Raw genomic sequence first — 13996 nt, 5'->3', positions numbered from 1 at the left:
TTGTAAATATCCTTTACCCCATCTCACAAAAGTCATGCCTTAGCCAACCTCAATTTATTTTCAACTGGCAAATAAGAGCAGAAACCACCCCCAGAGTAATGTTTTCCCCGGGGAAATCCTGGGGAAGGGGTGCAATAAGGTCAGTGCCTCCAGCATGCGTTTTCCCTGGACTTACAATACAGCTTATTACATTTAGAACATCATGTTCCCAACCAGCTTGGTCTCTTTTCTGTTATAAATCTGAAGTAAACAGATTCTACAGCAGCTACAAGTCTGTTACCAAGGCCACTGTATTGATCAGTATAATTAACATTCACAATTCATCTAGTCCAGCATGACAAGCCAGCTGGGCTACTCTCCATAAGAACTGAACACTGGGAATCTTCATGTCTTGCGTGCTAAGAAGTCTGGTGGTCTGAAGCTGGACCCTAAAAACTTGTAGGAGACTACCTGGTCACCCACAGGAAACTAAATTAGTTACCAGAACAAACACACACATCTATCTTCTTTACGAAGTGCCTATTTCTACCTCCCAAACTACAAAGGTCTGAAGGCCTCCCTTTCCCCTGAATCCTGCTTACATCACATACTTAGGGAAACAAAACACACAAAATCCTCAATGCCAACTAGAGCCCGATTCCTGGTTGGGACAAGCACTGGCTCAGTTCCCAGAAGACTGTAACTCTGAAGAAGGTGTCTTTCAAAGACAAGGGCATATAAAGCTTTTGAACACGGAGCTCAGCCATTGGTTCAGAAGAGGCAGCTAGCGTTGCAGAAGGAAAAGAATCAGAAGTTTGCCCACTGTTGTTTATTACTTTTAGGACTCCAACACAAACTCCAAAATGAAACTGTTCAACTCACTGCCAGCCCTCAAATCCCAAACATCCTAAGAGTAAGCCTCTGCTCCTTAAATCAAGAGCATGTGTAAACCAGAACACCACTTTCAACTTAGGGCAGTGTCCTTAATGCTAAAGGTTTAAAGCTTGGTGGGACATCAAATTACCTTCTCATTACATGTAAGGATATCCCTAAGCTTCTAGCCTACTGCCCTGTGGTTTAAAACTTGGTGGGACATCAAATTACCTTCCCATTACATGTAAGGATATCCCTAAGCTTCTAGCTTACTGCCCTCTGGTTCTTGGCTACTCAGCTAAGAAGCTGGAGGATTTGTATCTCAACAGCCTCCTCCCTTACCTCCTATTTCAGGCATTATAAAGAGATCTACTAGGCTGTTGGAAATTATCAATTTCTCACCTGCAGTTTTTGGTATTTCCATTATCACCCACATGAGGGGGATCGAGTTAAAAAAACATCCTTTTGCCAACTGAAAGGGACAGGGAGCCAAAGCAACCAAGTGAGTCCAACTCACTTTCTCCCAGTGATAATCATCTCACAGTATTTTCCTCCATAAACAAGTACTGACAGTACTCCTATGCCAGGCATTGCTATACACAAATGTGAGATATGGTCCTTGCCCTCAGTATGCCTGGGTTACAGAAACCAAATGAAAATTCAGATTCAGGTATTAAGTCAGTCCTGAAAATAGTTTTGAGAAATAGTACACTGAAATCAAACCTATTTTTGAGAGATACAGAGAAACAAGTTATTTTGTTTAGTTTTAATAGTGAGGCATGTGAGTTCCCTAAACACTCCTGAGAATCAGCTCTGAAGCTTTGGAGGCACCACGTTTCACATGAAGGGTAGAGGGTATGAGACAGTGTAAGAACCCCTGGAAGTTGCTGAAATGCTTGTTTCAGTATGCCTAAGTTCCTGAGTTGAACCCTCGAGGCACTGATAATGAGTCTCTTGGGAAGCTGAGGAGCATCCCAAAGAGGGGGCTGGCAAAGAACACCAACAACCTCGGCTTTGTTTCAAGGACAAACTGCAAGTTGGAAACAATCTCAGCAGTTTCTGCATCTGTAAAGAAAAGAGACACTACAGCTGAAAGACCTCCGCTTCTAAATCAGGGTTTTTAACCCAGGATCCACGAATGCGTTTCAGGAAGTATCGCAAGTCCTCTGAAACTTACACAAGTTTTTGTGTTGCTGAATCTTCCCAAAGAACTGTAATTTTCATAAGATTCTTAAAGGGATCTATGACTCAAAAGATTAAGAACCACTGTTCTAGAGTTTTTAATCCAGTGACTATCTCAGGAGCATCCCTCAAACTGGCAAAAGGGAAACCTATTTCAGTTCTCTAGTTTCCATACAGACTCACCTACTTACTGACCTCTCTCTTAAAAGGAGAAACAGAGATGAGGGTGTGCACTTTGAAAATTCAAGGCGAAGAGCTCTTTTCTACATCTCCAAAATAAAGCTAACCATCCTGAGAGGCCAAATAAATCTTTCTCAAGATCTTTGAGAAGGGAGGTGGCCAAAACAGGCAGAACAGAACCATGGTCCCACTTACTTATTCTAATAGGTCCCATTTTTTGGTTTCAGGATCCTAAGATCATGATGAACACAAGCCATAGCCCCAGAACTCTGACTTGAGGTCAAGCCAGTCCTGGGGGAAAGGAATAAAGTAATTCCCATTATGTCCGTGGAAATTTGTGCCCCAAAGGTTCACCTTAATTAATAAGTACCACAAGAGCTGGAAACATTTACAAACAAAACAAGACAAAACCAAACCCAGAACTTCCAAAATCCTGACACTATTCAAACCACAGTGCAATGGACAGCTTCATTCAGGAGATGAAAATGAAACACGGTTACACTCATCTCCTCTGGGCCTTTAACCCCTCCCTCGCTCACTCACCAATTCCCCATCTAGCTCACACATTCGAGTTTTCCTTGGCACCTGGAACATACAGCATGCTCAGCGGGATTCCACTGACGCCACTGTGCACGCACACACTCTTCAAGAAAGAAGAGAAAGGGCTTTTTCTAGTTGGGCAGATTTTCAGATTTACAGAGAACTAAGCCTGAGGCAGGTCCAAGATGAACAGCATGGAACAGTGGGCAGTCCCAAGCCCTCCTGCTCAAGCCCTGTTCCACCACACGACTGAGTACCAGGTGTCCACTTTAGCAGTGAACTGGTTTGGGCTGGTGAAGGAGAACATTTTCAGCCCATTAAGCTCTACAGGTAAAGTACAGAGGCATGTCAGCTGAGGTACTGGGACTTCTATGGCAAGAAAGCAGGAGCATGCTGGGCCAGTCCTACATTTGTGTTTCTTCAAGGTCTTTTCTTCCTCTCAACCACAGGATTCCAAACACTACCTCTTACCAGTGGTTCATTATGCTTTTTCACTTTGTGGCCCGTTTGCATAGTAAATGATTAAGCCCCATTGTATATTGCTAAGTAGCACCAATCATTATACTCATTCTGAGATTAAGGCACCCGACTGAATCCTTTGGAAAAACTGAACAGAGATAGGAAAAAAATGAGACCAGTCTCAGTGTCAACAAAAGCACGGGTGTTCCACCCTAGTTCTGTAATTGCTTCAGAGCAAAGGCCACACACTTCTGCAGGAGAAAATCAGTTAAATGTAATTAGCAGCAGGCTGTTTAGAGCAAAGAGAAAGAGTACCTGAGGGAGGGAGTTGGAATACACAGGGATGGGATCTGATGGTGATTATATAAAAAGATAAAATCACACCTCCAAAGGGTCTTTGGAATTGCTTTATGTAATTCAGGGATTCTAGTTTGGGAAGACTCCCAGATGATTGCAGTTTGAGAAAATAAACTCCTGGACTCAGCTAGCCCACTGTCTGAAAGGCACCCACCTTCCACAGGTGCACTGTGTGATGTGAAGGGGGGGAAAGGGGTCAGGTAGAGCACGCCCCATTTCTATCACAAACTCTAGGTTCTCCCGTTGTCTGCACACCTCTGAGAAGTCCACTATTTTAGTGTTCAATAGGTTTAAGTCCTACATAAAATAACATTTTTCTCGTGGAAAAATTTTTTCCTGTTGAAAAGACATTCCAACAGAAACATTGTTGTTTTGGCTCTTAATTTAAGACCATTTCAAAATTCCATTTAAACCAGGGTACTTTTCAAAGTTTACAGAGGCAGTCACCACAGCATGGTGGGACAACAGATCTAAACCAGAACTGCACCAGGAACAAAAGCGCTAAGTAAATTTACTAAATGTTAATCCCCTCAGCAATCCTGTAGTACTATCATTATTCCTCATTTTACAGATAAGAAAATGGAGGCTCCCCAGATTCAGTCACTTGCCCAAAGTCACATGGTTTTTAGACGCTAGGGACTGAAGGTAAACCCAACTCCAAAAATCAAGTGCTTAATGTACATTGTACTTCTCAGTTTTAGGAACAAAAAGGGGAAGTTAAAGAGATCTTATGTAACAGCTAAGCAAGAGTGGGAGAGCAAGAGAACTACCTGAATGAGTCAAAGGGAAATATGGAATTGTAAGAAAAAAGGTGACCATACTTTTATGTGAAGTTTTAACTGCTTATATTCAAGATGCTGACATCGTTTACTGACAAGGGTAGGAAAGACAATTTGTGGTAAGAATCTTATTTACAAATCATAACTTCTTGAGGTGGCAGAGTAAATTTATGAAGTCACAGGCAACTAGAAATCTACAAGATTCTATGTATCAAAATATCCTTATAAGTAACTTCACAAGAATACATAGGGAAACACACACTGGACCCAAATGATACCCCCCCCCCAATAAAATAAAACATAACACGACTGTAATCTTGCCAGTAAGGGATCTAGACAATGAACAAATTACAAGATAAAAGTGTAAAGGAACTTAGAACAAAGTAATTTGGAAACTAGTGTCCAACAACCAAATAAGAAAGCGAGATAATCAGTATCTGTGGAGAAATCCAAACATGATCTTCTTACACCCTTGACTTCTGTCCCTAAAACAGCAGCTGTCCTGAAGAGAATCAAGAGATCCTAATAATGTAGAGAAGATAGGAAATATTTACCTATTAAACCTCTTCCTGGTGAATCCCAAGAAGTATTGGTGCAAATTCAGTTAACACTGCACCAAGAATTAGCCATAACATAGCCCTGATGAGAAGAGGAGCAACCTGCATTCCATCCGACAGGTTAACAGCTAAGTAGGACTCACTAGGGCTCTACTTGCTCTCACTAGCTCATCCTTTTGATAAACTGAGGCTGCTATATGTGCTTTACTCAAAGAATATCCTACAAGCAAAAGTAGTAGTGTGTCTTCTCTTTTCCCTACTGCTGGTGGTAAAAGTCTGTCTGCATAGATCTTAGGTTTAATGCCCAATGTATCACTCTGGAGAGTACCCCCCCTTAAATATTCGGAAGTACAGACTGTCCCCCCAGTAAACGTTTAGAAGTGCAGAGAATAGCAAATGCTCTGACAGGCTTCCAGAGAAGTCGATCTTCGGAAGTTTCATCAAGCTGGAGATTTGGGTTTACTCTTAGAAAAAAATAAAATCAACTCGATACAATGTCTACTTCCAAAGCCCAAGGACAGCTCTCACTCCTGCAATACAAAGTAGCAAAAAGAGGGATAAACACCCAGTGATTATGGGAACTAGCAGGTTTATTTGGGTCTACCAGTAACTGCCAACATTAAACAAGGATCCTCTTTAGTTGCGGCACAATGTACACTACCCTTACAACTAAGGAACCCCTTTTCCAGGGCGCCTGGGTGGCTCAGTGGTTTGGGGCCTCTGCCTGCGGCTCGGGTCATGGTCCCAGGGTCCTGGCATGGAGCCCCTCATCCGGCTCTGTGCCTGGTGGGGGGCCTGCTTCCCTTCCTCTCTCTCTGCCTGCCTCTCTGCCTGCTTGTGATCTCTGTCAAATAAATAAATAAAATCTTAAAAAAAAAAAAAAAAAAAAGGAACCCCTTTTCCCACCCCAATTTTCCTGGCAATACAATCTGAAATCAACAGTAAACTTATGAACAAGTCTTACCATGTGACTCATACTACAGCTGTTAATACTGTCCCATGAAAATCTCCTTTAGAACTCTGGGTCGGCCAAAGCTGTCTTCCCAGGTAAATGGTACATGCATTACCTCCCACATCTGCTAATGCAACTCCATTTATCATCTGACTCCTAGGAGGGAAGAGTTGCATGTGATGATCAGCCTCATCAATTGTCTTAGTCCTCAGGGTTAATATTTTTTCCCTTCCTTCTACACTTTTGACTTTTTCTTTTTTAAAGATTTATCTATTTATTTGAGACAGCGAGTGAGCGCATGGGTGGAGGGGAGAGGGAGAAGCAGGCTCCTCACTGAGCAGAAAGTGGATGCAGGACTTGATCACAGGACCCTGAGACTACCACCTGAACCAAAGGCAGAAGCTTAACCAACTGAACTACCCAGGCACCCCTGTTTTGACTTTCTATCTATATTGTATGTATCTTGTGTGACAAGCCATCTCAAATGCTCTCTAAAAAGATAGTAAGTATACCAACAAACTTTCTTAAAACCACTTTTGCAATCTTATCTCCCACCATGCACCTATCTCCACCTGTTCCAAATGAAAAGCATTCATTTGGTAGATGAGGAAACTGAGATACAGAACCTCACTTGCTTAAGGTAGCACCCATTTAGTTGACTTCCTGACACCTAGATCAAACCTTGAATCAAACCAACACGTCCTATTAACTTCACAGTACTGTGGTAGACCCTGGGGCATACAAAACTAAGTTACAATTATCGTTGAAGAATCTCAGTCTTTGATCTTAAATGATGGACATCTACTCTGCCCCCAAAGTGAACAAAATTTCACCAGTTACACTGGAATCTGATCTAAGGACCATCAAGGTCACCCTAAAGTGACCTATAGCCTGACTGGCACCTCACTTTCTGAGGGGCCCTGGGGCTTGGAATGATCTAAGGATTACTTAATCTATAGCCACACTGGAATCCTCACAGGGTAAGGCCGGCACCATCTGAAGAGGTCTTTTTCTTATATCACTCAGAACACACCACACTGCATTTTTTCTCTTTTCTCAAGCTTTCTCACATTATCCACACATGGCAGAGGTACAAAAGTTACTTAAGTCATAAGGTCCAATTCAGTTCTGAAAAAACGGATCACCTAGAACTTGCTATGTGACCTTGACCAGTCCTCAGTCAACTCATTAACTAAATAAATGCCTTTTATCATCACTAGGGGAAGGGTAATTAGTCATCATAAATCACTTTAATACAAAGTGCTGTGTAAATGCTAAACAAACCTCAGGCAGAGCAGGATTAATAAGAAACACGGGGGTACATTTACCAACAAATGGAAACTTATAATAGGGTCTTCCCACATTCCTGGCAGAGACTGCTCATTTCAGCTAATGCAATGAGTCTTTAAAATCATTAGCATTTGGCTTGACAATAGTATACATGAACAATATTCCTCCTGGAAAAAAAAGAGGAAAAGGAATATTTATTCTTAGTAGATGGTCCTACAGACTTCTCAATTACTAGTTAGCTAGGTGGGCAATTAATATTTAAATACCTACTACACGCTAGGTATAAAGCTAGGCACAGTACATACACGGGTGAACAAGAGTCCCTGCCTTTATGTAGTTTACAATCTACAATACAAACTTTGCCTTACTAATAAGTAGCACTTGCAAGAATACGGTCTTACTAAAATTAAGGCACGTAAGAATAAAGATGCTTAATCCCTGAAGCTATTAGACAAAAGAGGATAGGCTAATGGGGAGAGAAGAGTTCAGGGAATTAGGGTACCAGGACCTTCCTCTAACTCATTGTAGGTATTACCCTTAAGCATTCTTAGAAAGGCTGTGCCTGTGATTCCAAATAGTGCAGATTACAGTTACTGCCCCCAACAAAGCAGTCAACTGAACTGAAAGTGCTAAAAATAAGTTAATCAGACTCCACAGAATCAAAAGATCTTCTACTACCTTTTAAAGGCATTCTACTGGTACATTTCTCAATTTTGTGGGAAAAAAGAGCTACAGCACACAATGGCGACCTGTCTTTTCAATCTTGCGTTTGATTTCTGGAGTGGTAGATTAATCTACTTTAAAAACAAAGTCATCCCTCCCACTATGACAGCTTAACTAAATCAGGTGTAGGAGCCTCAAGGACTGTAACTATTCCTGCAAACCTTGTATGCAGCTTACACAAGCACTGCATCCCATCAAACACTGCAGGCAGAGGCAGCCTTGAAACACTGTCTTTACAGAAGGGAAATATTTATCCAGCTTCTCACTGGTTTCAGAAAGGTCACCTCTCTGCAAAGATTCTCCAGTCTACTGTTAACTGGGTGCCAGGTATGTGGAAAGTCAAGATGCGGTTGACAGCAAATGCTTACAAAGCACTTGGGATCCCAATTCCACCGTTCAGAGAGCTAGTTAGGCTAAAATCTCCAAAGATTGCTATTTAATCTTTCACGACAAGAGAATTGGTAGGGTGTCCTTTGAGCTCATCCCGCAGCACAATAGACTAAACTTGTTCTGTCTCAGTTAAGTGCGGTAAAGAATGAGCAATCCTTCCTTACCACCCACCCCTCCAACCCACCCAAGCTCCTTTCTCAAGGGATGCCTAAGTGATCTATTCACATGACTACGATCAACCTGTATCCAAGACAGGGTCTGCTGTCACCAACCTCCAAACGTTAATATCTTACATATGTCGAAGCAACTGGACGAGCGTAGAAGGTGAAAATCATACTTTCCTTTTCAATCTCTTATTGCCCTCGCTGCTTTCACCTGTATAAAAGAGCTAGCTCCACGTATTTTTTCCTCTTGCCTCCAAGCTAGCACGCAGTTGCTGGATAAACCAGCCACTGCTCCCAAAGATTTTGCCCAAAGCAGCTCTGCCAGACTTACCCACTCACCTGAGGGGTGATTTTCTGTACAGCGCCATCCCCTGGGGCTGGTCACAAGGGTCGACTGAGTTGGCTCACCACGGCCCCCCCCCCCAACCACCCCCCACCCCCGTCTTCGAAAGCCCCTTCATCCAGAAAAAGTCAGCCGCAAATTTAAGGCCCGGCCCTTTCAGATTTCAGAAAGATACCGGAGGGCTAGGGCCAAGGGACAAAGGAAAGTGAGGTCAGGGGCGGCCTTTCCAGCTCGGGATAGGCCTGGGGTCACTCACCCGCCACCCCTCACACCACCTCGGTCGTCCCGGACTACCTCAAACCTGGCCCCTTAAGTCCCGAACTAGCCGAAGCCCGGGCCCTGGGCTAGCTCGCGCCCCTTCCGCGAGGCCCCATCCCAGGCCCCCGCCGCCACCCAGAGCCCCCGCACCTTCTTGGGCGCCTTGGTGACGGTGGCCATGAAGGAGTACTTCTCAGCGTCCTCAATCTCCTTGGCCTGCTTCAGCTCCTCCCCGACCCCGGGCAGCGGCATCGCGTCAGGCATCGACATCCCCCGGCCGGCCCGGCCCGCGGCTGACCCGCCGCCCCCGCCTCTTTCCCTCACCCGCGCCCGCCCGCCCGCGCGGCACCCTCAGACACGCGTTCGCCCACCCTCCCGCAGAGCCCGCGCGGAGCTGCGTCCGATGCTAAGGTGCTGTGGCCAGCGTCTCGTCCGCTCGGCAGTCTAAACCAGCCAGACAGGGACGGCGGCTACAGGATCACCAAGAGCAGCAGCTCCGAGGTCCGACCGGCCCGCGCCGCCACCTCCGCTGCACGCAAACACGCACGCAAACTAAGGGTAGAGGGCGGTGACGCCACGTCAAGTACTGGCAGCTTCGAGTGGGGCGGGGTCAGGGGAAGAGGCGGGGAGAAACGGCGCCCTGCCGTGACGTCGCCACGCTGGAGCGGGCTGCAGAAGCCACGCCTTCTTCTTCCCCGCCTCGCTGGTTCCCAGAGTGAGCTGGATACCTTCCGACGCCAGGTGGCGGCATCAGCCCTGTGAGCGGCGCGTGGTTTCCTCAAGGACGTCTCGGAACTCGGCGTGGGGGAGAAGGGGTTTCTTTGGGCTGTGGAGTTCCCCCACCAAGACCTCAGAGGGCCATAAGGCTGACGTTTGGAAGCAAAAACCGGAGTCCTACGTGACACATTCTACAGCCAGTACCAGGAAATATGCGGGGACCCAGACGATCCATTCACTGCCCCAGACCCTTTGGACCAGCAGCCCCTTCCCCTTGTGCTCACCCCATAAGGGTCAGCAAAACAGACTCACAGCACGCTGGTTTCTGTACAACCTTTTGTGACCTCCACCACCGTCTCCGCTAGGTCTTGCTTGTTTAAAAGACCTTCAGGCCGCAGAGCTAGTGTTATCTGGCCATTGGGATGGGGTTAATGGGTAGGGAGTGCGGAGAAGGAGGGGGAATTGGGGGTGGTAGAGAGAAGTCCTGCCCTGAATGGGTTTCCTGCTCTCCCCCAAGCATGGACTCTGCCAGCTCCCGGTGGCACCTGGGGCATTCTCTTACTGGTCCCTACAATGTGCTCTAGGTTAAGGGCCTGGATAGTAGAGGTATTTGTGATACATTTTATGTTTTGCAAGACAGTCCAGCTGCAGAGGCAAAGCCTATTTGGAACCTAATGCCAGCTGAGGTAGCATGTCCTTTGAGATTTAAAGGACACTGGCTGAGTGCCATGTCCTGTGGAAAGTCCAGTGCCCTTCCCGGGATTTCTGTGAATTACTGAGTCTGTGTGTGGGGTTGGGGGAATGACTTAGATTTTCATGGTTATCTCTGGCTCTAGATTTCTGCCTCATCTGAAGTTTTATTCACTGTTCTGGTGGTGGTGGTTGTTTCTTTAGTTCTGCTGTCAATTCAAATATGGAACGCAGCCCCTTCTTTCAACCCCCACGCCTATTCCAAAACAACGGCAAAAATAATGCTGTAACATGTAGCAGAACTTTTAATGAAGGTTTGTGGGCCACAGGGGAGAGATTACATCACACAGCAAACAATTTAAAATCACATTTCTGAAATGTTCTGCAAAGTTATTTTGGCTATCTTGTCACCTGGGGTTTCTCATGGGCCACACCACCCCACAAAGTTCCCCTAGCCCAGTGCTGTCTAATGTGGCTTTCTCCATTACTCCCTTTCAGTTTTATTTTATTTAAATTCAATTAATTAGCATATAGTGTATTATCCATTTCAGAAGTAGAGATCAATAATTTATCAATCCATATAACACCCAGTGCATGTTACACCATGTGTCCTCCTTAATACCGAGTCACCCAGTTACCCCATCCATTACTCTCTTTCTATCCTTCCACCTCCCTCTCTCTTCCTTGATTGACTCTGAGAAGCCAGATTCCTCTCTACCTTGATGAGTAATTCAGGTCCTCCCAGTACCCTTGTCTCAAATTCCTCATGCCCAACCAAGCCCACCTTCTTATACCCAGAAGCCCATCAGGTCTTTGACAGGCTCAACTCTTTCAAGAAAGAAGCTGTGGTTTGAAATGACATCTTTTCCACTGGTTTGTATTCAAGATTGGGGAGAGTATGAAATACATGCCTCTGGGGCCCTAGAGTCTTAGTCAGAGAAGCCCATGTTCCAACCACCCCACCCCAGGGGGCCGTCTGAATCCGGCTACGAAAGTGCCCGAAAGGCTGCATGCTTCCGCAGGTCCTCATCTTAACTGTTAGAATTCTCTCATCTGCCCACTCTTTCAAGCCCCCAACTTCCCTCTGGCAGTATTCCTTTATCAGAAGGGACAGAGAGCAAGGGGACCAGAATAGCAGATTCGTCTACAAGGGGGCCAGACTGGTACCTTCCTCTTTATCTCTCATCTAGAGCCAGGAGCCTTACTTGCACACCCTGGAGTCTTCGGACCTACAGCCTAAAGTCGCTTGTTTCCTGTGGGTTTGCCCACACTGTTGTCAGAGTCCAGGGATCAGAGGTGCCTGCTCAGAGAACAGAGGCAGAGCCAGTTGGAACAGAGGTGAAAACGCCACATCCCTATAATAGGAAAACATGTGACTTAGGATAGCTTATTAAAACAACAACTACAACAACAAAAACCAAAAACAAAAAAAAACAAAAAAAAAAAGAAAGAAAGAAAAGAAAAGGAAAAAGAAAAACAAAAAAACATAGATGTGTCTGTCCTTTGGATCTGATTTTTAAAACCCATTGTCTGAGAACTTTGTCTCTGCAAGCCCAAACTCTGCCATGGATGTTAGCAATCAGACGGAGACTCTTAGAAATGTAAGATCCTGTCTCTCAGACTCCCCCTGAATCAAAGTAACAGGTTTTCCCTAACCCTTTGCTCACAGAACTGGCCTCCGCTGCTGCTGAAGATGTTGAAGACAGAGCTGTACCTTTGCACCTTGAACCAGGACGGAGACCGGCAGGCCTGACTCTGCCTACCTGAGTGCCTGGCCAAAGGGGAGGCTGGGGAGGCCAACCAAGGGGATCTGGGTGCCTAGACTGTAAGGCAGGAGGGACAGTACTCCCTGCCCTGGAAAAGGCAGCAGGCCTATGTGGTTCATGTCGGGCTGGAGCCCAGGACCTTCCTGGAAATCAGCCTGCTGCTAAGGACATGGTGGGCTGGTATTGTCCCCACCATGTGCAGGCTGGAGCCCGAAGAACTTGCCCAGCCTGGGAGTGTAATGACCTAATATGGGTGAGAACTATGGCACGCCGCCCCTCTCCCTCCTAGGTGGCCCCACTTGGCCCCGCTAAGGGGGTTGCCGCTAATGGATTACAAGAAATGACCTGTCCTCAGTCATCCTACCCCGAAGAGCATAATCTTAACAGATGAGAACAACTACCAGGGGCCCACGTTTGAGGGCGCCCCAAAACAGGTGCCTCTGTTGTGTGTGGTGAATGGAAGATACCAACGAGCCTCAGGGTCAGAAGTGACCCTGTTCTAGAAAGGGGTAGCCTGAGGGTAGAGATGAACTGGGAGATGCCATCACCAGAAATGTGCCTGCCCTGGAGTATCACACCTGGACTTGGTCTTGTTAATCAAATTCACTCTTCTTCCTACCCCCAAACTTACCTTCCACATTCATTCTTTTTTTTTTTTTTTTTTTTTTAATTCATAAAATGTACATCGAATGCTGGAGATGTGCTAGGAGCACCACTAGACATTGGAGCTACAGAGACAAAAGTAGTACTGATCTCTACTGGGGGACAGAGGGTGGGGGATTCAGGGGTGGGGAGAGGGTGGGGAAAAGTTTTGTAAGAGGCAGCGGCTCCTTGAGCAGTCCCTTAGCCTATAAGCAGCTGGGCCTGGTAGGGAAGGGATAGCATGAGAAAAGGCAGGGCAATGAAATAACGTGATGTATTACAGGTACTGTCAATAATGCGGTGCAGGTGGGGCCTGGGGTGCAAAATGGAGCAGAGTGAGAGCGGAAGGTGGAGCCAGATCCTTCAGATCCTGGCAAGCCGTGGGTGGGTGGGTGGTGGTGACATCCACCAGGATGGGGAACATGGGAGGAGAAGCAAATCTGGGCGGAGGGGCTGCTGAGATAAGGAGTCAGCTTCAGACCTGTCTGAGTTTGGTATGTCTGCAGAGGGCACTGTCCCCGAGTCCTGGGAGAGCCTAGGTTGGTGCCTTTCATATCTGCTGGCTTCTAGCCTGCTGGCTTCTAGCAGGGCTGGCACCTCACAGAGCAAGGCTGACCTCCCACTGGAGGCCTTTGGGCGTCCTTTTAGCTCTCTGAAATGAAAGGTGCAGAAAAATTGCAAGAGAGCTTGGATGACCACAGAAGCAAGGGAACAAGGCTCAGTGGCTCTACGTTCATCCAATGGATTATATCCCGTCTTCCTTCTGTCCCAGGGCCTCCCTGTTGCACAACTCCGGGAGGCAGCATGAACATTGATGTGAAAGGGGCTCCTGAAGCAGGACTCCAGATTGCTGATCTGACGTCTTGGCCCTGAGGGACCCCAGAGGCGAGGCTCCGAGCTCCACCTCTGCTTCTCGGGACACTGGCTTCGCAGGCCACTTCCACTTATACAACCCATGTCCAGTATCCCCCGCCTTCCACTCTGTAACTCTAGACCTTTCTTTCCTTCTTCTTCTTCTTCTTCTTCTTCTTCTTTTTTTTTTTTTTTAAAGATTATTTATTTATTTGATGGAGAGAGACACAGTGAGAGAAGGAACACAGGAGGGGGAGTGGGAGAGGGAGAAGCAGGAAGCCTAATTCGAGGCTTGATCCCAGG

At 46.2% G+C, this 13996-nt stretch overlaps 1 protein-coding gene across 3 annotated transcripts in view; it reads right to left on the bottom strand.

Annotated features, from left to right (window-relative positions):
* Window positions 1–9580, bottom strand: part of AHCYL1 (adenosylhomocysteinase like 1) — a 38572-nt gene extending 28992 nt beyond the window's left edge. For 2 of the 3 annotated variants that reach the window (XM_059137987.1, XM_059137988.1), the window contains exon 1: window positions 9177–9580. In XM_059137987.1, coding sequence (XP_058993970.1) covers window positions 9177–9296 — 120 coding nt within the window. In that variant the 5' untranslated portion in view covers window positions 9297–9580. Of the gene's footprint in view, window positions 1–8554; window positions 8664–9176 lie in introns of those variants that run through there. The other variant, XM_059137989.1, reaches the window with a different exon arrangement.
* Window positions 9581–13996: the final 4416 nt, after the last annotated feature.

The sequence above is a fragment of the Mustela lutreola genome, chromosome 10 (assembly GCF_030435805.1).
Source record: "Mustela lutreola isolate mMusLut2 chromosome 10, mMusLut2.pri, whole genome shotgun sequence".
NCBI lineage: Eukaryota > Metazoa > Chordata > Mammalia > Carnivora > Mustelidae > Mustela > Mustela lutreola.
This window is presented reverse-complemented; position numbering and strand designations above follow the sequence as displayed.